Source organism: Plectropomus leopardus, chromosome 10 (assembly GCF_026936395.1).
Source record: "Plectropomus leopardus strain MGB_pleo_1.0 chromosome 10, ASM2693639v1, whole genome shotgun sequence".
Classification (NCBI taxonomy): Eukaryota; Metazoa; Chordata; class Actinopteri; order Perciformes; family Serranidae; genus Plectropomus; species Plectropomus leopardus.
This window is the reverse complement of record NC_142185.1, coordinates 26,630,024-26,654,064: the sequence shown is the minus strand read 5'-3', so window position 1 is coordinate 26,654,064 and position 24,041 is coordinate 26,630,024. Positions and strand designations below refer to the sequence as shown.

Below are 24,041 nucleotides of genomic sequence, written 5' to 3'. Positions count from 1 at the left end.
GGCATTTTCGTGCGGATGAAATGTACCTGCACACTGGTGTGGATTTGCATTCTTTTCATGCATAAACTGTTTTTTTCATATTCAGCCAGCGTAGTGTGGACGTAGCCTCGGTTGCCTTGTGATTTAGTGGTAACAGTGGGCACCTTATAGTTAATATATGTAGAGATTATATTGATAAAAGAAACATGCTTGACAATTCCCCCTGATATTATTCAAGTTAGAAGAAGAGCCTTTTTCATTTGCTTGTCCCAGAAACTCTGATGCACGCTGCAGTTTTGTCCAGAGGGAGAAAGTGGAGTTGTTGCTCTGTGCTCTGCATGAGTCCACCCACCCTGCCTCCCTTCCTCTCATCTCACGGACTCTCTCTCCAAACTTTTGGAAATCATGCCCTTCAAGATGAGCTTTGCGTTTTTAATGCGCCCATATGTGAGTGCTTTGTGAGCTTTGTGTTTGTTTGCGTATGACCGTCTGGTTTGACTCCTACTTTCAACAGCTGTGGCGAATGCAGCCAGACCTTCCATTTCCAAGTCCCCCTCTCTTTTCCTACTCCTACTCTGCTTCTGTCTGTCTGTCTGCTGGCTTTTCTCTTTTTCTCTCTCCTACACACACACACGCAGGCGCACGATACACACACACATACACACCTCAGGCTTGATATTCATAGCCTCCCTCCTCCTCCTCCTTCACTTGACATGGGAGCCTTAACAGATGTGCCCCAGCCTTGAGCTGCCTCTCCCTCGCTCTCTCTCCCCCTCTCTCTATTGCCTCGTGCTTCGCAGATTTACCTTATCGGTTGGTTTGGGAAACAACAAAAGGGACATTTAATTTGTGTCTGTAATTGCAGTCTAAATGCTTTAGACAAAAAAAAAAATGAACAATACTAAAAATCTGGATGAAATTAGGGGGGCTGTGGTACAAAAACACCCATGATTTACTAACATTAACACGCAGTTTACACTCTGCTTGTCCTCCATCTCTTGCACTCAATTTATAACAGACTATGTTATATGTGGAAATTAGGGATGATAATGATTAATGGACGATCAGTTCATCAGTTCAGAATTTAATCCAACACCTGAAATTTAATCCATCAATCGATAACCTTTGCTGTGACCTTTGATTAAGAAAAAAAAACAGATTTGGTATTGTTGTTAATTTTTCGTGTATTTAGTTTTACCAAAAATCTATTAAGGAAAGTTCAATTTGTAATCCTCTGGGAAATATATCTCCAACTTAGCATAACTTTTTTTTATTTGCACACTTTCCCTTTATTCATTTTTTTCATTTTATTTTGTAAATTGTTTCAATATTTGCTTTTATATATTTTTTTATTCTTATTATATATATATATATACATATATATATATATATATATGTATGTATATATGTATATATATATATATATATATACATATATATATATATATATATGTATGTATATATGTATATATATTGTTAATCATATTATTGCTTTTACCTTATTTTCTGCCTTATTTCTGGTCTTAAAACCTCGCCTATTCCTGTTTTGGAGTTTCAGCGGAGCCTGTGTGCGTGTGTGTGTGTGTGTGTGTGTGTGTGTGTGTGTGTGTGTGTGTGTGTGTGTGTGTGTGTGTGTGTGTGTGTGTGTGTGTGTGTGTGTGTGTGTGTGTGTGTGTGTGTGCGCGCGCAGCCAGTGCCGTGCGCTGGAGGCTTATGGTAATTGCGGTCTCCCGACTGGCCTTCTGGGTAGAGTCTGCGCGAGTGGGAGTGGAGCGAGTCGCTCGGTCTCGGCAGCGTTCATCCATTCTGTGCGGCACTCCCCGTACAGCTCCGTGCGTCCTCGGTGCGACCCGGGGTGTTTCTCTACGCTCCTCGAACAAAACGCGGGACGAAAAGCTACACGGAATAACCTTCAGCAAACCTTCCGCGACACGGATTCCGGCATCAGAGAGGACATGGAGTGACGGAGAGCGGGAGAAAGGGGCTTTTTCCGAGGACGGCGTGCTCCGCTGAAACCCAACATGGCGCTGCTGCGAGGTACGGCCGAGCTGAATTAATTTCTCCGCGAGTCCGCCGACCTCGCCACCTGTATCCTGTGGGGGCCGCACGGCTCACTCGCTCTCCCACTTTAAAGGACCTTAACGGATTTTCTTTTGTGGATTTCTCCTCACCGTGCCGTTTGTTTTTTCTCCGCGCAGGATCTTTTTTTGTTGCTTTATGGCAACCCAAGTGACATTTGCAGCAGCAAAAAAGTCCGCTCGAAATATAGGTTAATGGATGAGAGTTGCCTGCAGACAATAGAATAAGGACCGAGAGCTTTATATGTAAGACTTGTTTTGTTTCGTGACAAGTGGATAACCTGTTAGACACTTTTAGCTGTTTTTTTTTCTTTGGCTGGGATTGTGTGTCTCCAGCAGACAGGACCGTAACCGGGCTAGACTACGCACGCACGGATCGCTGTCCTCCTTGTTAACTTGGAAAAACAGGAAAAGGCGTGAGTTGAGGCGCACGGACGACGGCTGGAAGTAGCACCAATTAACCAGGTGAGGCAATCAATGACAAATCGACATGTATTTTCTTTCTCGTGTGTCTTTGACGATGTGAAATTTCCTGCGTGAGGACACGAAACGCACAGGGCTCTGCTTAAAAAAAAAAACCTTACCACTACAGATAATGTGCTTTTAGACGATCATGTGTTTTTTTTATATAATGTGGTTAAAATCAAAGACTTCTTGTGGGGCTGAATGTGAACGCGATATCCCGGTGTTGTTGTGCGCAGACTGGGAGAGGATCGGCCACTTCTAAGAATAGCGCATAGGGTGGTCTTTGTGCGTTTCGGCGGGGCAGTGACATGTGGTTGATAAATAACACACGCGCAAACACACATAATGATCCGACCATGAGCTTGGCCTTTTTGTTTTTTGTTTTTTTTACAACTGTCCTGTCAACCGGAGGGAGGTGAGAAGGACGTCCCGGAGATTAGCGGACTTGAAAGTGGCGCCGTCCTCGATGGTGAATATTCAGGCTTTTCGCACTCTGTTTGGTGACGAAGTGTGTGAGAGCCTGTGGGGCGACGGTGGGAGTGTGTATGTACGCGTGTGCGTGCGCGCACACGGAGCTTCTGCGCTAAACAAGGTTACGGAATCCAGCCTCGCCCTGCCAACGGGAAGCGAGCGGTGCTGCTCCGTTTATACACGGTTCAGTTCAGTTGGAGGGCATCCCCGCGGTGTGTGTGTGTTGGTGTGGCGGCTGATTGTGTGTTCGTGGGGGAGGTGTGGGGGGCTTTGTTTGGACAGAGTGGACGTTGATCGGCCGTCTCATCAGTCCCAAAGGCAGTGTTCGCGGAAAGGTGTGTGGGGAAAGAGACGGGACTGCACCGCTCACCTTCCTGTCTGGTTGATGGAAACCGCTCTGGCATCCTGCCACCGCGCACACACTTCATGTCTTGCAGGTGTTCTCCGATATGACTTTGCGCAGCAGTGTGTTGTCTTCCACTCGCACGCAGTCTCGCTGTGTGACTTGCATTGCGGGGGAATATCCTTTGCGCACGGAGGATCCATGTAGCGCCATTTAGGACCCCCTCCCCCTGCAGCTCCGATACGCGCTGCGCTTTTGTATGGAGAAAGTGGCACCCCAGACTCTTATTATTAGTTTTTAAAGTGCCACTTATTATTCACTGTAATTTCGTCATTGCTTGAGCAGCTTGGTGAGATTTTGCGAATTTAAAACCACTTTAATCCAATCATACTCTGCCATTATCAAGTTTTAAACATTTATCTTCACTTCTTCTCCTCCTGCACCAGTTTGTGGGCGGCTGCGATCAGTACGGGCCACTTCTTATAGTTGCTGTTTAATTGAAATAAGTGCTGCAAGGCGTGTTGGATGAGCTCCAAATCGAATAGTCTCTTTCCCAACGTCTCTTTAAAGCTCCTGCGGGCTGCGTGCATTTCACGACCAGCTAGAGCGGGCTCCAACAGGAGACATTTGTCTCTCAAACGCAGGAGAGCCGCTCACATCGCGGGAGTTTTCCTCCCGTGCCGCCGCGCCTGCTGCCTGTCCTGGAGCCACACAGGCACTAATTAGGGGACGCTCTCTTAGGACGATCGATGTGCCTCATATTGGCTGGCTCCAGCTCATTGACGAGCTTAGTGAGGGAAGCAGCTACTAAAAGACCACTTCAGTCGCCCCGGCAGCCAATCCGCGCAGGATATGCAGGAGAGAATCGCTCATATAGCGCAGTTACGCGACTGACGCTGGAGCAGGTTTGGAGAGCAGGACCTCGTGTTGGGACCTTTCGAGGGAACAGAGCAGGGGGATTAACCGGTGGGGGGTGAAGGCTACTTCAGGGGGATTTGATGCAGAATAAAAGCTTAATTGTATTTAAATGTAACCTCGGTCCCCATAGCGAGGTAAATGACCCTTGTCATGCATCTACTTAAGGTTAGATTTGAAGATTTTAAAGGAAATCAAACACAAAAAAGGGTCAAGATTTTAATAAAGATTCTTAATATGAGGATTAGGAACAATAATCCATAAGAACATGTGGCTAATTATATACCAAAATGTCTAAATAACATGCTTTCTCCACTTGAATTCAGTTTGTTGTGGTAGACGTAATGACATAAAGGGGCTTTTGTTGAATTTACTGATTTGCATTAAAGCATGAATTCAGATTTAGTCAGACTTTTAGGTCTCGAGTGGCGTGTTTGTGACTCAATTTGGCTTTCTTTTTGATTAGTGTTGAGATTTTCTCACCAAAACTTAAATTCTGCAGCTATACCTTTTAGAATAATCTGTCTACCTGCCCTCGGTTTTGCCTCTCTTTCTCAATAACGCACTAACTTCATAGCAAATGTAGCCCTGTTCACGACTCTTCTTTTTAAGTCTGATCTTTTAGTAATGGAGCCTGTTCCCCAAGTGGTGCATGTCGTGAAAGCGTAAAACAAATACTTCACATTTTGTGTGGGCCGAGTAGTTTATTTATAGTGTACCCCGCCGGACTGTTTTGCGCATCATTTTTCCACTGTGCGCTGTGAAGTCAGTGCGGGGCTGATCTGTTTTCCAGGTGTTGAAACACAGAGGGGGAGGGCTGCTTACCATAGATTGACACACGCTGATTTTTTTCTCTCTCTTTTCATGCGAGAGGACTTCACACTTCTTCCCAAAACAGTGTTTTATAGCCCAGGCCTGTTAGCTGTCCAAGTGGTGGGGGGTCAGGAGTGGCCACCCAAACTAAATAAGCCTTTTATGCGGTGATTATTTAATGTATTAGAAATGACTTCCCATTAGAGAAGCATTCTCTCTCTATGTATAGACAGCCACACAATGAATATAAAATCACCCCAGAAGCCCAATTTTAAAGAATTCTCTGCTGGTGCACCTGAAGGTATTACCAGCTCCGTCCCTGCTGGGGCACATTGTCATGCTGAGTGATGTGTGACAGTGGATGTGTCAGCGTGGTGCTCCGTGGGGTGTCCGGGAGTTGATCTGCCGCTGTGCATAGGTACAACCCCACCACCTCCATTTTAAAGCCATTAACCTGCTGTTTGTCCGCTTTTCTTATCTGGAATCAATAAGGACCACGCGGGGAATAAGCGCACAGATTGAGAGCACGTCGATAAAATCATGGGACCACTTTTGCATATCAATCCTATTCTAATGTGTTGGACAACAGGCGTAGAAATGTGTAAAAAGCGCCACAAGAAATGCCCGTGTTCTGTTTAATACCCAGTCGGAGACACGAGGTCTGTCTTATTGTTGTCGCGCTTGTGTTTTTTTCTCTCTCGCACTCACGCCTGGATATAAAACAACAGTCTCGTCGCTGCCGGCGCTGCGCTCGCTGCTGAGGCGAGGTGCGTGTGAACAAAAGCGGAGGCACGGCAGAGAGCCGAGGAGAGATCGGTTTTCCAGGCGCTGCGCAGCTCCCGGAGGAGACGTCACGGTTTGATTGAAGCTATGCTCCGTGCTGGCCTCCCGGGACCTCGCGATGAAACGGGAGAGCCGTCCCCCCTCCTCCTCCCTCCCTCCTCTCCTCCTCCCATCTCTCTCAGCGCTCCACAAAGCTTTTTGTTTCGACGAGGTCTGGAGCGCACGGATCACTTCCCCGCAGAGATGTGTCGGCCCCCAGCACTGTTTCACCGGCACAGAGGCGGTCATTACGGCCCCAGAGAACCACATCTCACATTATTCTCTACTCCAACAACTGTCTGACATATTACCATGAATATTTCTGCGGCTGGGGGTTAATTTGAGTCCAGTTTTTAGATTTGAGTCTCCTACATGTTTCTTAATCAAGCAGGTGCCTCTCTTCTAACCTACATGTATGTTAATACTAATGTAGGTCCCTCTCTCCTACAAGTTGTTTTAATTATAAAGTAGGTCCCACTCTCTACTACATGTTTGTTTACATGAATGTAGGTCCCCTTCTCCTACATGTTTGTTTATAATTATGTATATCCTCCATCCTACAAGTTGTTTTAATTATAAAGTAGGTCTCTCCTACAAGTTTGTTAATATTAATATTGGTCCCTCTCTCCTACATGTTTGTTTATAATGATGTAAGTCCCTCTCTCATATGTGTATATTAATACTGATGTAGGTCCCTCCATCCTACAAGTTGTTTTAATTATAAAGTAGGTCCTGCTCTCTCCTACAGGTTTGTTAATATTAATGTTGGTGCCTCTCTCCTACATGTTTGTTTATAATGATGTAGGTCCCTCTCTCCTACAAGTTTGTTAATGTTAATGTAGGTCCCCCTCTCCTACATGTTTGTTTATAATGATGTAGGTCCCTCTCTCCTACAAATTTGTTAATTTTTATGTAGGTCCCCCTCTCCTACATGTTTGTTTGAAATGATGTAGGTCCCTCTCTCCTGCATGTTTGTTTATAATAATGTAGGTCCCTCTCTCCTACATGTTTTTTTATAATAATGTAGGTCCCTCTCTCCTACATGTTTGTTTATAATGACGTAGGTCCCTCTCTACTGCATGTTTGTTTATAATAATGTAGGTCCCTCTCTCCTACATGTTTGTTTATAATAATGTAGGTCCCTCTCTCCTACATGTTTGTTTATAATAATGTAGGTCCCTCTCTCCTGCATGTTTGTTTATAATAATGTAGGTCCCTCTCTCCTACATGTTTGTTTATAATAATGTAGGTCCCTCTCTCCTGCATGTTTTAATAGTAGGTCTCTCTCTCTCCTACATTTTGTTTATAGTAATGTATGTCCCTCTCTCCCGCATTTTTTAATAATAGGTCCCTCTCACCTACATATTTGTTTATAATAATGTAGGTCCCTCTTTCCTGCATGTTTTAATAATAGGTCCTTCTCTCCTACATGTTTGCTAATATTGATGTAAGACCCTCACCCTACATTTGTTAATATTAATGTAGGTCCCGCTCACCTACCTTGGTTAGTATACTCTAGGTCCCTCTCTCCTACATAATCAGGCTGGTTCCTCTCTTCTGCCTGCTTGTTAAAAATGTAGGTCCCTCTCTCCTTCATTTTTGTTAATCATGTCTCCAAAAGCAACATTTCTACTTTAAGGTTTTGTTTTTTTGTTTTTTGCTTATGAATTTTAGATGCATTACCTCGATGTGATATGAATACAGGCACTGTAAATCAAATCAAAATCCCACTCTGATTGTATTTAGTTCACTGACCTCGCTCTGGCCTATCGGAAGATTGATTTAGCAGCGGAGTAATGATGACACGCCTCACCTCCCTCCTGAGTCTCTGCAGGCTCAGTCTTGATCAGGCCTCCTCGTTTGTTTTTAGATGTCGGTGCCTCGGGCATCTATCTATCTGACGAAATCCCACAGACGCTTGGCAGCGCAGCGGGGTGATGGCGATAGGAGTTTATTGCAGCAACCGTCTTCAAAGCGGGAATGTGTTATCTGCTGTCTGCGTGGCACATCACTGAGTTCATGTCTGTTATAAAGCGTCTTGACCTCGAGTTGAGGATCATCACCAGGGCCCGAAGTAAACAGCATAAAGTTCATTTTGTAAAGCATTCATTTGTGTTTTTAACTTAGGAGATCTAGGCCTCATTTCCTCTGTGAGTGACCTTTAAATCTAGGCCATGTCAGAGGTGTGGAAGCTCGGTTTACCTCACACTGACTCAGCACCTGTTTAAACTGACATTCATTTAACCTAATTTACACGCCACCAATAATTAAGCCTCCTCTTTAAACAGACTATTCATCGTGTGTGTGTGTGTGTGTGTGTGTGTGTGTGTGTGGGGGTCATGTGTGGGGATCAGGCCTTTAAGCATCATGCGCTTTCATTAGTAACATCCAACACATGAAAGCAACGCCAGCATTTCAAAGGAAAGTCAAGAAACCTCCGGTAAACGCGGGCCGGCTCATGCATGCGCATCCCTATTACAATCGGGTCCTTTGGTGGCATAAAGGGGCCATTTAGTCCCCATTTGGCCCGGGATGAATAGAGCCAGTTCAGCAGCCGCCGCCCGGGCCCTAGTGACAGCACGGGGGGCCTCACAATGTCGCCGTTGTTGCCGGCCGTGCTGCCGAGGGGAGGATTGAACCGTGCACCGACTTGCATGCGGCTGTGCAGCGGCCCGGGAGGACGCAGGGGCCTCTTGTTTACAGCTCGGTCGCTAATAATGTGACAGCTGAAGAGACGCCGCTGGCTCCCTTCAGCTCTGCGCTCCACCAGCAGCGCGCGCTCCGTGTCTCGCTACAGCATTTATCTCCTGTCTCTGTTCAGTGTGTAGGCTTTATACTTCTGTTATATCACCGCGAAGCAGTGCTTTCCACATATGGACTCAGAGTCTACATTGAGATGATCAATTGGACCATTTGGCACATGTCAGCCTGATAATCAATAACAATTAAAATTGGGCACGCTCTCTCTCTCTCTCTCTCTCTCTCTCTCTCTCTCTCTCTCTCTCTCTCTCTCTCTCTCTCTGGGTGTTGATACTCGGTGAGGCCCCGAGCCTGTGTACTCAGTAGTCGGTAGTAGCCGTGTTTGTTAATAATGATGTAGGCCCCTCTCTCCTACAAGTTTTTTTGACGACGTAGGTCTCTCTCTCTCCTACATTTTTTTAAAAAATACAATGAACTAGGTCCCTCTTTCCTATAACTTGTTTATGATGATGTCGGTCATTCTCTCCTACATGTTTGGCAATAATGATGTAGGTCTTTCCTACATGTTTGTTAATCACGATGTAGTTCCCTCTCTCCTACAAGTTAATGTAATCCCTTCTCTAATACAAGCCTGTTAACGATGATGTAGGCCCCTCTCTCCTGCAAGTTAATAATGTAGGTCCCTCTCTCCTACAATTTCGTTTATAATGTTGTAGGCCCCTCTCTTCTATATGTTAGTTATTAATGATGTGGGAGGGCGCCTCTCTCTGTTAATTGTGTAGGTCACTCTCTCCTACGTGTTTGTAATCACCTTGGTCCTTCTCTCCTACACTGGGCACGCGCCCTCTCTCTCTCTTTATGAAGCTGGGTGTTGATGCTGGTGAGGCCCCGAGGCTGTGTACTTAGTAGTCAGTCTGTAGTTTTGGTCCGCGCTCTCTGTGTGTTTTCTCAGATTTGTTCCCGCTGATTTCTATTTTGTTCACCGGCAGTGTGCGCAGAATTCCTTTCGTTTTGGATACGCACACACACACACACACACACACACACACACACACACACACACACACACACACACACACACACACACACAAGCAGCGTCGCGGTGGTGTGTGTAATTTGTGTGAGTGTGTGCGCGCGCGCCCGCATTTAATCCCTGTTTATGCCCACCCCACCCCCGTCGCTGCGGAGATTATCCTGCGTCACAGTGCATTTTTTCAGAGCTGAACGGAGCTCTGCGCTCCAGAGAGCCTGGCAAAGCTCCAGGGACAAAGAGCGAGAGGGTGCCTACACTCCAGCAAGACCCACATTCCCGGTTTCCCGTTATATACGCTAATACTGAACCAACTTCCAACCATGATCATAAACACGGTATGGGGGGTTATGAATGATTGATTAGTTCGTTAAACGCGGATTTCTAGTCACGTAGCAACTTGTAAAGAGAAAGAAAGCTGCTACAACCTTCCCGTAGCCATCGTCCCTCAGTCTCTCCCACATACACGTATTACCGGTGCGCACGCAACCGCTGCGCTGCACGGGGAATAGAGAGGCCTCAGCTCTGGAGCTCTGGAGGAAATGATGAGCGGTGCTGGAGCGTAGGTTTCACCGCGGGTCACAGAGAGTTCAAGTAATTGTCGTCAGAAGCAGGAAACTAAGGGGGAAAAGAGGGAGACGTGGGTTCTCTTTTTCTTCTCTTTATCAGTGTGTCCTTCTGTCCTTGTTTGCTTGCCCTCCCTAAAAAAAGGCGCACAAAACAGAAATACAGAGCTATATGAGGTTCCGCTAAAAACACCCGGTGGTTTTCTGTTTAATGGTGCGAGTCGGGGCTCCGCTCCAGCGGTCTGGTTTATAAACGCAGCTCCGACCGCTGCGCCCCCCCCCTTCCCCCCTGCCTGCTGCTGCTGCTGCCGCCGACCACTGTGATGGATTGGACGGCCGTCGGGAGTTGTTTGTTGCACAAACTATTCTTAGCAGCAGGGATGAGCGTCAACTCACACCGCCTTTTCGTTCTCTCCTATATATCTCTCCTCTCTCCTTCCTTGCCCTTCCGCTCATAATATGACATTTTGGCAGGATTTCTTTCGAGAATATTCTTTAAGCAAGTAGTTATAGGTTACTACTAGCAGACAACCAACATACAACATGGTGTTTTTATGTTCAGAGCGCACTGATATTACCAATACTTATCCATAGGTGTAAATTTCGCCCCCCTCAGTATTAAGAGCATGTGTATTTGTCCCTCTCCCAATAAAAACATGAAAGTAGTAGATGACTTAGACACAATTAAGACATTAACACCATAAAGTAATGCAGAAAAAAACACTAATTGGTGTATAAAAATTCACCAGAGTGCAGGGAATGAAGTGTTCAATGCTTAAAATTTCGGGAACCCAAAACCCCATGTGTCAAAAGTGTCCCCACCACCCAATGTTGAAAGAAAAATGGCTTTTTAAAGTCTGTCATTCATAAACGCCAGAGTGCATCCACTGTAAATTCTGACTTAGGAAATCCATTACCTTGAAAAAAAAATTAAGGAGATGTAACTTTTAATCAAAATTTTTGTGTACTAATTGTTAGATTTACTTAAAATTTAGATATATTTAAATATCTTTGTGAAGTTGTTGAAACTTAAATGACAAGTTCAATTAAATCAATCTTTCCAAGTTTAAGCAACTCCAGCAAACTAAGTTTACTGTGCTATGTATTTGTATTCTGCTGGTTGCAAACTACTCAATCGCATTTGTGTTTTCTGCACGTCTCCTAACTTCATCATTGGCAAAATCCTCTTCATCATGATAAAGTGAAGTTGGACTAACTTGATTTACTTAAGTTGCCAACACTTGTCATTTTTAAGTTGCAAAAATGTAACAAAATCGATTAAATTCAGCTACATTAAAAGTGAACTTAACTCTTAGATATAAAAGAAACAAAAACTATGGATAATAGTCATATAAAACTCTGCTTAAAAATTCACCACAATACAGGAAATCACGTGTTTGACACACAAAAAAATTGGGACCCCAAAACCCCAATTTTCATATGCCACCCCCACATCCCCATGTTGAAAGAACAAGTGCTTTTAAAGCCTCTCTTTCATAGACGCCAGGGTGCATTGTTAATGTCAATTTCAGAAAAACAGTATCTTTAAAGCATCTAAAATGTAAAGCTCACCTGAAAAAAAAACATCCTAAAATGAAGATTTAAGTAATAAGAAAAGAGACTGATTCACTGCAAAGTGGTGATAAATCATTGTGAGTGTTGAGGAAAGTTTTCTGTTGTTTGATGCACAGCTGGTCCTGAGGGCGCTCCTCACCCCCAGGTGGATATATTATATGTGTTGTTTTTTTAACCCCACCTCGCCCTGTGTGATATCCCTTGTTTTAGTAACTACAAGCAACACAAACCTTCCAGTTGGTTCTGTATATACAGTATTTTGTATAGTGTCCTGAAGTACTGTGTCTGCGGGCCTGTTGATCTGCTGAAAAAATTAAAGTAAACTTAGCAATTACATATAAACTTAACATAAATTAAGATGTATAGTTATATTTACTTACATTTTCAATGCAATCTGTTTCCTAGACTTTTTTTTTTAGTAAAATCAGCTTGTCAGATTTTACAGTGTATTTTCCATTAACGTTTTAAATGATTAATGAAAAAGTGCTCCTCAAGGGAAATCAGATGCCTGTCCAAGACGTTTCCTCTGGCTACTGGACTGTAACAACATTATTGTGCACCCATTTCCCTTTAAAGCACGCGCAGCATTTAACAAATGTTTCACCAGGCTGGTGATACCACAGACCCATGGTGCCTTTGAGTTTTGGCACAAACGAGTGTGCAGTTCAGACCCTACGGGGGTCCGCGATGCATCCTGAGGCTGAGTTGTATTCCGGTGCATGCAGTCTGCCATCAGGTGCTTGATCCTGACCTTGAGTCCCAGTGCAGCCTCTCATCTTTGCCGAACTACTATTAATTTAATGGTAATGACAGGTGCCGCGGCCGCGCAAACAACTCGGTTATCAGCACAGTGTGGGCACGTTGTGAAGTAATAACAGGCCTGAAGATACCAGACTGTCTTTTTTTGTTGCTCTGACCTGCACAAGAACAGATCATTTCCTCTCTCCGTTGTCTCCCAGCGTTGTTTAATTCTTGCTTTTCCTAGGAAAGTAACAAAGACGTAGACCATGTGTGCGCCGAGGACAGATATTTCATTATATTGGCGCTGAAGGTTGCGTTTAGGTTAAACGGAAATGTCCATATAGGCAGCGTGTCATTGAGTATGGGCTTTTGTATAAGAGGCTTATTTTTTTTTATTATCATGTTCGGTCTCATGGACCGCAGACTGTTTAGCGCGAGAGGAGCCGCTGTGTGTGTGTGTGTGTGTGTGTGTGTGTGTGTGTGTGTGTGTGTGTGTGTGTGCGCGTGCGTGCGTGCGTGTGTGTGTGTGTGTGTGTGTGTGTGAGAGACAGAGACAGAGACAGAGACAGAGGTAAATGTGTCGCTCCAGGAAATGCAGGAAACGGGGCTGATGTGATTTCTCAACGATGTCTGTGTAATTTGCAGAAACGCGCACACAGCCATGTGTGCGCGTTCGCTTTAACGCACGCACACCGTTTCAGTTCCGTCAGACGCGGATGTTGTTGAGAGCAGTACTGGCCTCGGGGAGCTCGAGCGAGGGGGAGCTGTTGGGGGATGGGAGCGCTGGGGCGGGGAGGAGCCGTGCCGAGGGGCCCGCAACAGGCTGATTAATGGGCCCCGGGTCACGACAATAAAAGTGGCGTGCCAGCGGCGCGGCTGCAGCTAGGCAGAGGCGTTACTCTGCGATGATCGAGGAGCCGTGTCTCTGCTGCTCTCAGCAACGCCATGCACGGCTCTTTTGCTATTTAAAGGCACTTGTCTCTCACCCCCTTCCTACATGGACTCCCTTAACATCGCCCCACTGCCGTACAAAAATGCCTAACCTAACAAGTAGTAAAGTCTAATTCAATTTTTAATAATTTCTTTTGAATAAAATCTGCCAAGTGAGGGCAATAATTTCACCTTTTCCTCATTATTTCACTTTTTTGAGGATTTTGAAACAGCCTCTTGAAATTAGGAAGGCCACTCTGGTGAGTCAAGTGGCATCTTCATACTAACAAACTGTTCAATGATATCTTAGTTTTGATATTTGTGTTAAAAGATTTTATGAATGGCAAATTTGTGCAGTTTATTTTTTCTCACTGAATTGTGATATCCTTCATGCAGTAATAAAGAGTCAAAGTATTGTCGCAGTTCATAAAAAGCAGATTTGCATTTTCACTTAAGCGAATCCATAACAACTACAAATTGGAGGAAATTGCTGTAAATGTACTATTTATTGAATTTGGGGTTGTTGTGTTTCTTTCTTTTGAAAATACTACTAATCCATGATGCTCTGTTTTTTTACATACACTGCAAAATATTCCAATAGGAAATACAAGGGGACCCATTTAATATGTTTAAGTTTGAAACATTTTCTATAGTAGCTTATTTTTGTGACATCACAAATCCACAGAAATCACAACAACTCGTTTAAAGGCTCAGTGTCTGAATAGGGACTGTGTGCCTTTTCTCTTTGGACTGAGCGTTTAGATACTTTCTCAGTAAGCTCATAAAGCATCTATGCCTGCCTTATGTTACAATTCACACATGGAAATCTGACTTTTTAAAGTATGGGACCTTTAAGTTTAGAGTAAGGTCTTGTCCAAGATCTTACTATATGTCAATAAAAGTCAACACAGTTCGCCTTTGACATACGTTAGTAATAGACTTTTGAGGAACTGCACATTTTTCAAAAACACATTTGGTTTATCTGCTTGCCCAAAATTTTATTTAGTCCTGCCAAGAGCTATCTCTGTATCTTCATACTAATAAAGTTGCTAAATTCAGCCTAATCAGCACCCAGCTGATAAAAGCACCGATTTAATGTTAAAGACCAATTATTAAATCTGCCATCTTCTAAAATTTTGCACTAATGAATAAGTGATAACAATCTCCTTGTGACTTATTCCATCTCTCCTTTGAATAAAATAACAGCTCTGTTATGCTCCAGTGCTTTAAAGACATCCAAATGTATACAAAACATTTGCAGATTAAAGGACAGTTCATACACAAAGGGATCGTGATGTTTTTTTTGTTTTTTTTTTGCTTATTTTCATTTCTGTTGTGATTTAAAAAAAAAACAACAAAAAAAACAAAAAATATCAAAGAAAGACCATTTTCACTCCAGTGGTCATGTTGTTCTTTATCTTTATACCTGTCCTCATGTTATTTCTTCACAAGCTGAATCTATGGTTTCTTGTCAGTTTTACATAGTCCTTTCTTGCATGCTATACTTTTGCGTGTGTTCGCTGGTGTGAGTGTTTGTTGATCTGTGGCTCTGTGTTGGCGGGCGGTAAATGGTCTCCCACCGAAGTGGTCTCTGATGTATAATCTTCCCTCGCTCCGCTGGCTGAGGCAGCCGAGAGTGCAGGTCAAAGAGGGCACGGAAAAACCAGTGTGTGGGGAACGTGACTGAATAGACGCAGCCCCACAATGCACGTCTAGCCCACAGGGTGGGCAGGATGGGGGTCAGGAGAGGGGGACAGGAGGATCGGGTGGGGGGTGGGGGACTTGCAGAGGGGTGTTGACGGATGGGAGGGGAGCGCACAGTGCTTTCATCTCCACTGACTACTTTAACGCAGTTGTGTGTGAGAGTGAAAGGAAGGCTGACTGCAGCGTTAACTTTCTTTTTTCGTTTTGCCGCCCCACGTCCTGTAATTTATATATTGATATATTATTAAGCTTTTCATGACCCAGAAGTTAAAGTCAGGGTTCCCACAGTCATAGAAAATCTCAAAGTCATTAATTTTCACAGTCACATTTTCCAGGCTCGGGAAAATCTTGGAATTAGTAAAATCATTAGAAGTTTTGGATAAGTCATGGATTTCTTTTGTAATAAAAGCAATTGTTGCTGTAATCCTCTGGAGCCAGTTGTTCATAAGTAATCTGACCAGATTTTGGTTTTTGGATTGGATCGAATCTTGACAATGGGTTTCTGAAGGATTCTGAACTCTGATTAGATCGTTTAATCCATTTTCAGTTTTGATCTTAATCAAACTTTCAGTATGTGTTGTTCAAACGTTTATATTTTTCAACGGATTCGTTTAACTTTTTCTGTAATAAAGCTTATAAAGAAAACATAAGGTTACTAATTTGGTCTTTTAGCATTGTAAAGTAAAAAAAGGAGAGATAAAGTCAAGAGAAAATGAAAAACGTATGCGATGGCAAACAAGAAAGGGCAAGAAAAAAATATTATTATAGATCCTTGAAAAGTCATGGAAAATTTTTGAATATTTTGTCCATAAAAATGTGTGGGAACCCTGTAAAGGATGTGCATATTTTATTTCTATATAATTTCTCTTATGGAGATTTCATAAAGTGACATTTTTGCCCTGTCAGTTTTTCTTGGCAGCGGGATTAAACTGAGTGTGTGTGTGTGTGTGTGTGTGTGTGTGTGTGTGTGTGTGTGTGTGTGTGTGTGTGTGTGTGTGTGTGTGTGTGTGTGTGTGTGTGTGTGTGTGTGTGTGTGTGTGTGTGGCAGAGCCAAGACGCTGACTGCTAACTGTTTGCTCATCTCCACAGGGCAACATCTGTTCGTGATGTCGATGTTGAGACACAAACCAACCTGGAACTAAGACAAGGGAACCACATCACACAAAACATGGCAAGTCCCTGCGCTCTTTCTGAGTGCCGTTTACACTCATTTGTCACATTAGTCACTACTACCTGGAAATAAACATATGGTCAGTTTCACTATGTGCATGCACACAACCGAACTAGAACATCAAGAAATCCTTTTATGCTTAGCAATAATTGTTTTATATTTTATACTTTCAGTGTCATATTTTCAATTTTTTTTTTTGCTGCAGGTGGATGCAAGGTTGACGCCCCTGGCTGCGATGGGGCTGGATCGAGGCACTCTGATGCATGATGGTCTCCGCCTCCATGGTGGGGTTGTATACCCTGGCATCAGAACGCTCCCAGCAGAGAAGAGCCGGGAGACGCCCTCCCTCCCCCTCACTTATAACAGAGACGGTCTCCCGGAGCTCATCTACAAGCCCGATGGGGCTCTGGACAATCGTAAGCCCTCTAATGGATACCTGGGCCTTTATAAGGGCACTCCTCCTGGTCTCCACAAGCCTGTTCTGGTTCCTGGAGCTGAAAGTCTGGGCTTGGAGCGCAGAGTAGGGCCGGGTGAAAAGGCATCCGAACTGGGCTTGGCAGGTGCTGGCAGCAGCTACCTCCGCCTGCCATGGCTCAGCCCTTACCCGGAGGCAAGCATGTATCCCTTTATGGACACATCCAAGTATGCAGCTCTGAACATGTACAAAGCCTCCTTGCTCAGTCAACCCAACCCCTATCTTCCCCAGCACCTACCCTACCCTTCTCTGTGTGCAACCCAGGGGGGCAACCCTGCTGCAGCTGCCTCTGCTGCTGAGCGGCTCTACTACATGCCCCCCTATCCTCCGTCCCCTATCTCTTCTCCACTGGTGGCGCCCCCCATGAGGATTCCTTCAGTCACAGTGGCCCCCACATCATTGGTACACTGCCAGGACAAGGGGCTCGGTGTTGCGCCTCAGTTTGCACAGCAGCTCCACCAACCTTCCCCTCATTCTCAGCACCATCAGGCTGCTTTAGACAGGGACCGGTCCCCGAACAGGAGCAGCCGACCAAGCAGGCCTCCCTCTAGGAAGAGCTCTAGCAGCAACAATAATACCAGTAGCACTAGCACTAGTGGCGCCAATGGGGGGAATAATAATAGTCTGCCTACTGATTCTTCTCCTCATGCATCTTCTCGCCTCCCCCAACCTCCCCCTCCTCCTGCCCTCATTGACAATTCACTCGATTTACAAAGGCCAGTTGCCAGGATAGGACACCCACCCACCTCCTCCACTTCCTCAATATCTGCCCCATCCTCAACCACGCAGTCCATTCCTCATCCATTCTCAGTAAGCAGCATGGCATCAGAGCAGCCCTCCCCAGCCCGGCCCAGCCCTCACAAACCAAGGGCAAGAGACGGAGCACCTGAACATAGGAGTGCAGGAGTTGAGAGGAGACCCAGCAGGTCACCGTCCAAACCCAATTATGAGAGGCCAGCTCACCAACCCCAAGCAACCAAAGACTCGGCAGAAAAGCCGTTGGATTTGTCTGGAAGAATGCTGGAGTTCGGGCTGCCTCCCAATGGATTCCCAGTTAAAATGGACAATATGGCATCAGGTGCACGTTACGGGCTGCCCCCTAGCCGAGAGCTTCTAAAAGAAAGCCTGTCCCTGTCTCCATCCTCCCACCCGCACTCTGTGGTCAGCAGCACTTCTTCAAAGGTCCAAGAGAGGCCGGAAATGATCAGCACTTTACACTCCTCCTGGGTTGTGCCTAGCCCGTCTCCTTCGCATACACAGCACACACCAGGCTTGCCCCCCTCCCCACGGCCTAACACAGACCTGGGCCTCACACAAGCCAAAGGTTCCTCACCCTCGGTCATCAAACACAAGGGTCTGGAGAGAGTGCTCCCTCAGCAGCGTAGCTCATCCTGTCCAAGAATAGGGGAGCCCAACCATAATGTCCCCTCCACTCAGCACTCCTCTCTGGTCAGCTCCAGGCCTCTTTCTCCCAAACCCAATGGCGAGTGGGTCAAACACAGCCCGAGCCAATCAGAGCATCCGAGCCACCACAGGGAGGCAGCGGAGAAGTCCTCCCAGCCCACTAAGAGAGCTGAAACAACTCCAGAGGTGGCTTCATACAAGAGGCCCTGTTTGGAGAATGGTCACCCTCCTGGCATTTACCTTCCCCAAAGTGACACTTACCTGAACCACAGTTTGGCCTATGCCAATAGATACCTGCCCTACCCCCTCCCTGACGGCATGGCACTACACTCTCTGCAGATTGCAGGGAAAGGCCCAGTCTATCCTCACCCAGTGTTACTGGGCAGCAACAGCCTTTACCCTACCCACTTGGCAGCAAAACACCCTTTACCCTACCACAACCTCCCAGCTGGTCCAGGAGGGGAATACCTCACATATAACTCACAGGAGATGGCCCATCCCCTGATGCAGACTCATCCTGACAAGCCTCGGGCACAGGAGAAATCCCGGGCAGCTGTGGATGAAAGCGGGGGCCACAGAGATCACAACAAAGAGATAGGCGATGGAAGCCAAATTAAGTCCGATAGGGAAGCAGGAGCACAAGGACAGAGTGGTAATCAAAGCAAAACCCCCTCTTCCTCTGTGACATCCAGAGAAAAGATTGTCTGCATTGACCTTGTGCACTCAGACACGGATATTGAGTCTACTACGCCAACAGTCCACAAACAGCCATCTGCTGAGACCAGCAGCAAGGTTAACCAAAATGAATGTTGTCATAGTAACCAAAATCTGACAAAGACTGAATATGAGCCAAAACACCTCCTTTCACATCCTTATCCGATCCAGTCGGGACACAGCCCCACCCTGAAGCTCAATCACACTGACAGACAGCCAGAAACTCCTTTTGGGAAACCAAAGGTCCTTCAGGACACAAACTGTCCCGGGGTGACATCTAACACGTCCCCAGAATCTCCAGGGCAGTTCACTCAAGCAGAAGAGAGCCCGGAGGAACAGAGCCCCAGCCCGGACCCTGGAGACCAAGACCAGAGCACCTTGCGCTGTGCCCGCACCTCGGGGGAGCGTAGCTCCGGTAAGGACAAAGGGGACAGAGATAGCAGAGCTCCTCACTTCATACAGAACCACACAGATGTGGTGAAGGAGGAGAGAGTGTGCGAGGGGGAAACTGAAAAGGAAGACAGTATTGTCGACCTAGGGGAGTCTCAAGGAGAAGGGGATGAGGACGAAGAGGAGGATAGCCAGACTTCATCCAAAGGCTGTCGTAGATCCAGTCTGGCCAAGAGGATCGCTAACTCCTCAGGCTACGTTGGCGACCGCTTTAAATGTGTCACCACCGAGCTGTATGCTGACTCCAGCAAGCTGAGCCGAGAACAGAGAGCCCTGCAGGTAAGACCATTAACACTTGTGTGTGTGTGTGTGTGTGTGTGTGTGTGTGTGTGTGTGCGTGTGTGCATATACAGTACAGGATATATTGGGCTCAGGTTGGTGGTGGGCTGCAGAGAGGTCATTATGACCAATGTTTCTTATGTGCAGACATTTCAAACATACTTTCAGCTCTAACATCCACGCAGGAATAAACCCCCAACGGCCACTGTTCTTTATTTCCCTGCTGCAATATTGCCTGCAGAACAAACCCTGCATGAAATTGGCCTACTCCGCATTTACACCACAGTACAGAATAATATAAATGCTGTCATGCTACTGGCCTGGCCATAAGCTTGACCTTCCCCTTACTTTATCATTGTCTCAGTGAGCTGGTGCAAGGCCAGCCGAGGCCCTCTATCAGGAAGGGCAGTTCAAAGGTTAACCAGGGCTGCCATCTCTGTATGCTGATTAGCGAGCAGTCATTGTAAAGGTTATTTCTGAGCGTGCGTGTTTGTGTGTCCGTACGTGCTTGTCCTTGTGTGACTGCCTTGGGGGCTAAAGCATGTGTTAGTGCTGACTGTGCTGTAGAGCCACGTAACTGTAGTTTCAGAGCATGACTGTGGCAGCCTCACAGTTCACACTGCCCTTGGCTATGCTTAACCCCAAAGGTTAGGGGCAGCAGAGGGCTTGCAGTATGCTTAAAAACCAGCAGCTGCCCTCTTTGGGGTTCCTCTTAGGCTTTTCTGCATGCCCCCACCCACCAGTCGCTATCCTCCCCTAACCCCCCCCCCATCTGATGGCCTACGCTGGCTGCCCGCCTGGTTGCTGTCCAAGGTCATAATTCTCCTCACGCCACTGCCTTATAAAAAGTGGTTCCCAACTGGTGGGTCGCCCTCCCAAAGTGGGTCCCAGATCCATTCTGAATGGGCTGCAAGTGACTCACGAACAATTTTGTAAAAAAACAACACAGAAAAAGAGAGATATGACTGTTTGCTCTGTAAAGTCAAACGGTCTAAAAGTTATGTCGGTGCTCATGGGAAACGGGAAACAACAGGATAAACAGGAAGGAAATCCAGGCAATTCTAAAAAGTTGAAAACAAGGAGGAATTACGTTTTAAATCCTTTATTGTAGTAACTAAATCATTAAAAAAGCCAACATATTTCCACCACTGCTGTCTGCGTTTTACTTAAGCTCTGAGTGGTTGAAACCTTGTGGCTTTTTTAATGATTTAGCCACTATAATAACCACTTTTTAAGTGTAATTCTTCCTCATTTTCCACTTTTTCGAAACGCCTGGATTTCCTTCTTGTTTATTTGGCAAAAAAACACACTTTAGTTTAAATTTTTGGCAAAGGGCTTTTATTTTGAAGTGCATTTTCCTGCTAATCAGCAGTTAAATACCAAATGCATTTTTCCCTCAATAAAAGCTCCCAGCAACATACTGCCTATACTTTGACAGCACTGACAGCATAGCCTGTCAATTGATTGATTAAATTTCACGTGTTAGATTAAATTCTTAACAACGGCTTACGTGATCGTTGATTAATTGTTATCATCCTACTTGCAATATATTTGAGTTCAGTGTGTTCTAAGTAATGTTGCAACGGTATGAGATTTTCACAGTACGATGACCACCTCAGAAAATATTATGGTTTCACAGTATCACAACAATACAGAATTATTATTATTATCATCAGTCAGAATTATTCTTCAAGGAATTAAAACAGAAGGGTTAGTTTAGTTTGAACCTATTTTTTTTATCACTGTAATCAAGAATTGAAACCATTGTTTAATGAAAGTGTGTAAAAAGTCTCCAATTGGAAAAATACTACAGGTGAGATTCTCCATCCAGTTGCATTTTTTCCCCAATATCATAGATAAGCAAATGTACACGGCATCGTAGCTGTCATATCGCAGTATACTTTAAAACTGGTATGTCGCTGCAACCCTTGCTCTAAGCCCACCTTTTGTTTACATTTTGTGAAATAAAATTGAATACGCGGTCATTAATCTTACATGAGGACCTTGAACTAATGATTAAGGACAAAATATGGACCCCGTGGCTGGACCAGTTGGGAACCACTGGGCGCCTTAACACACATCACAATACATTTATACACGACTACAGCAACGTCCCCTACTACACTTGGCCATCGTCCCCTGTCATTCAGATCCACACATCGAGCTATCATTGTTCAGCATAGAAACACAAACAAACCTCATGCTATATAACCCACTGGCTCAGAGGCGGATATCTTAATAGGTTGCACATGTCTGTCTATGTTGTGAACGCGCCCTAGAATACTGTGGTTTTGTCTGTGTCATGCTTGTCAATGCACCGCTGCAACACAAAGCTATCAAACGCTCTATTTCTGGACAAAAAAATAAATAAATAGATTGGGGAAAAAAAACCCAAACCCTAAATGAGACAGTTTAAACTAAATTATCAATCATGCTTAAAATGAACATATTGTTTCGATTTCACGCAGTTCAGAAATTCTTTGATAGTTTTGATGCAGTGTTAATTGACCTGTTGAGTCACTTTAATTTGATTGTGTTATTTTGTGGGATTGTGGCTGCCTATTGTATGTAAAAGAAATATGTGGAGAAACATAAATTCATTACAAAAAATACATAAAAGATGAAATGATGGACAGATATATTGAGCCCCCCCCCATTCTAATTGCTTAGATGGAAGTCATATCACGAGAGGGGAGTAATATAAGTCAACCTGCAGCTAACTGGGAGGTCAGTTCTTTACATTTCTTATCACATCTGCCTCTGACGGGCTCTGTCTCCTTTGTACTCTGTATCGCTGCACACTCCTTTTTTTCCCCCCTACTCCCTTCTTTCCTCTTTTTCTTCTCCTCCTCTCTCTGCCTCAGGGCTTAGATGTATATGTTTCCTAGCCATGTTTATGTTCCAGGAAGGGAGATGCCAGGATTTAAGCCCCAGAGCGCATGGACTCACAGTGGCTGCAGTAGTCTAATCTGTGTCTTGATGCCATGCTTGTGATTTATCTGTCTTACCTTTTTTTGTCCTGTGTGCGTTTGTGTGTGTGGGTTTTTTAATTTCTTTGGCATTTTTCTTTTTTGATTTTAAGACAATGTGATTTCTGACGCAATTGCTTCTGTAGCTGTTGAGGCCAGATTGAGGCTTAGAGAGGTGTGTGTGCGCGGCGTGGGCAGACGATGAGTGGGTTTCATGGGTTTTCTCTGCGTTTGTGTGTGTGTGTGCGCACAGCGGGCAATGATGCGGTTCTCGGAGCTGGAGCTGAAGGAGAAGGAGGGCGGCGGTGTGTGTGTGTCTGCCTCGGCAGCAGCGGCAGCAGGACGGGAGCTGGCAGACGGCCAGCGCAGAGAGCGAGCGCTGGAACACTGCCAACACACCACCAGGCAGGGAGAGAGGGAGGGTGAGTAACCCAGCACCACACACACACACACACACACACACACACACACACACACACACACACACACACGCATACACACGTAATGCACGCACACAGACACACACACACACACACACACACACACACACACACACACACACACACACACACCATGCATCCACTCTGGAAATGAACACTCAGAAAGGAACACACAAACAATAGGTGCGCGTGCACGCTCACATGCACTTGCAGCAAATGCTGAGGCAAGACCGGGTCACTCTAAAAAAAGACACGCTTTTCCACACACAGACACACAGTCTTACACAAGCGAGGCAGCGCAAAGCGAACGAGCCCGGCAAGAGAGACGGGAGAGGGGGAGTGTTATTTTCAAGAAGTCTTTTGTGCTTATCTGCGCTGAGAGACGATCGAGAGGGAGGGCAAGATGAGAAGGAGGGGGAGAGATTGCGTGAGTGAGAGAGAGAGAGAGAGAGAGAGAGAGAAAGCGGGGGGAGAGTTAGTGGGTGAAAGCGGATGGGAGAGCGCAACGGAAAGAGAGAGAGCGGGGGGGAGGGGGTTAGTTACGTTGGCTGGGAGCCCAGCTGTGTGTTGGAGCGAGGCCGCGGCTGACGTGTGAGCCTAATTATGGCATGGAGAGAGACAGAGTGGGTAAGGGAGTTGAGGAGAGGGGGAAGAGTCACGCTCAGTGTGAGAAGGGCGTGGTGCGGTCATGCCGTGGGGGAGGACAGGGAAAGAAGGGGGTGAGAGGGATGGGAGTCGCCGTGTGCAGCGAGTGCGCAGGATGTTTTCTTGCCTCTCCTTGCTGGAAGTGCGAGCGGCGGCGCTGAACCGTCAGCCCGTTGGCTCGGCTCACATCAGATTAAAAAGTCTTTACCCCATCAAAGTTTTACTGCCTGTCTTTAAAGCAGAATAAAAGCTGGCTGGTGTTTAACTGGCAATCTCCCTCTGTCAATCCCCCCACCCTGTCTCACCCCCGCCCCTTGTTTCCCCTGCTCTCTTTCTGTCTGTCTGTCTGGTTTGCGGTCTGT

The 24,041-nt window shown here is 45.7% G+C and overlaps 1 protein-coding gene across 2 annotated transcripts in view; it reads left to right on the top strand.

The window, feature by feature from the left end:
• The first annotated feature begins 1,718 nt into the window (after nt 1–1,718).
• bcor (BCL6 corepressor) overlaps nt 1,719–24,041 on the top strand; it is a 45,242-nt gene continuing 22,919 nt past the window's right edge. The window contains exons 1-5 of one of the 2 annotated variants that reach the window (XM_042494106.2): nt 1,719–2,522; nt 16,222–16,303; nt 16,509–19,625; nt 22,296–22,352; nt 22,848–23,016. In XM_042494106.2, the coding sequence (XP_042350040.2) occupies nt 16,301–16,303; nt 16,509–19,625; nt 22,296–22,352; nt 22,848–23,016 (3,346 nt within the window). In that variant the 5' untranslated portion in view covers nt 1,719–2,522; nt 16,222–16,300. The remainder of the gene's footprint in view (nt 2,523–16,221; nt 16,304–16,508; nt 19,626–22,295; nt 22,353–22,847; nt 23,017–24,041) is intronic. The other variant, XM_088083428.1, reaches the window with a different exon arrangement.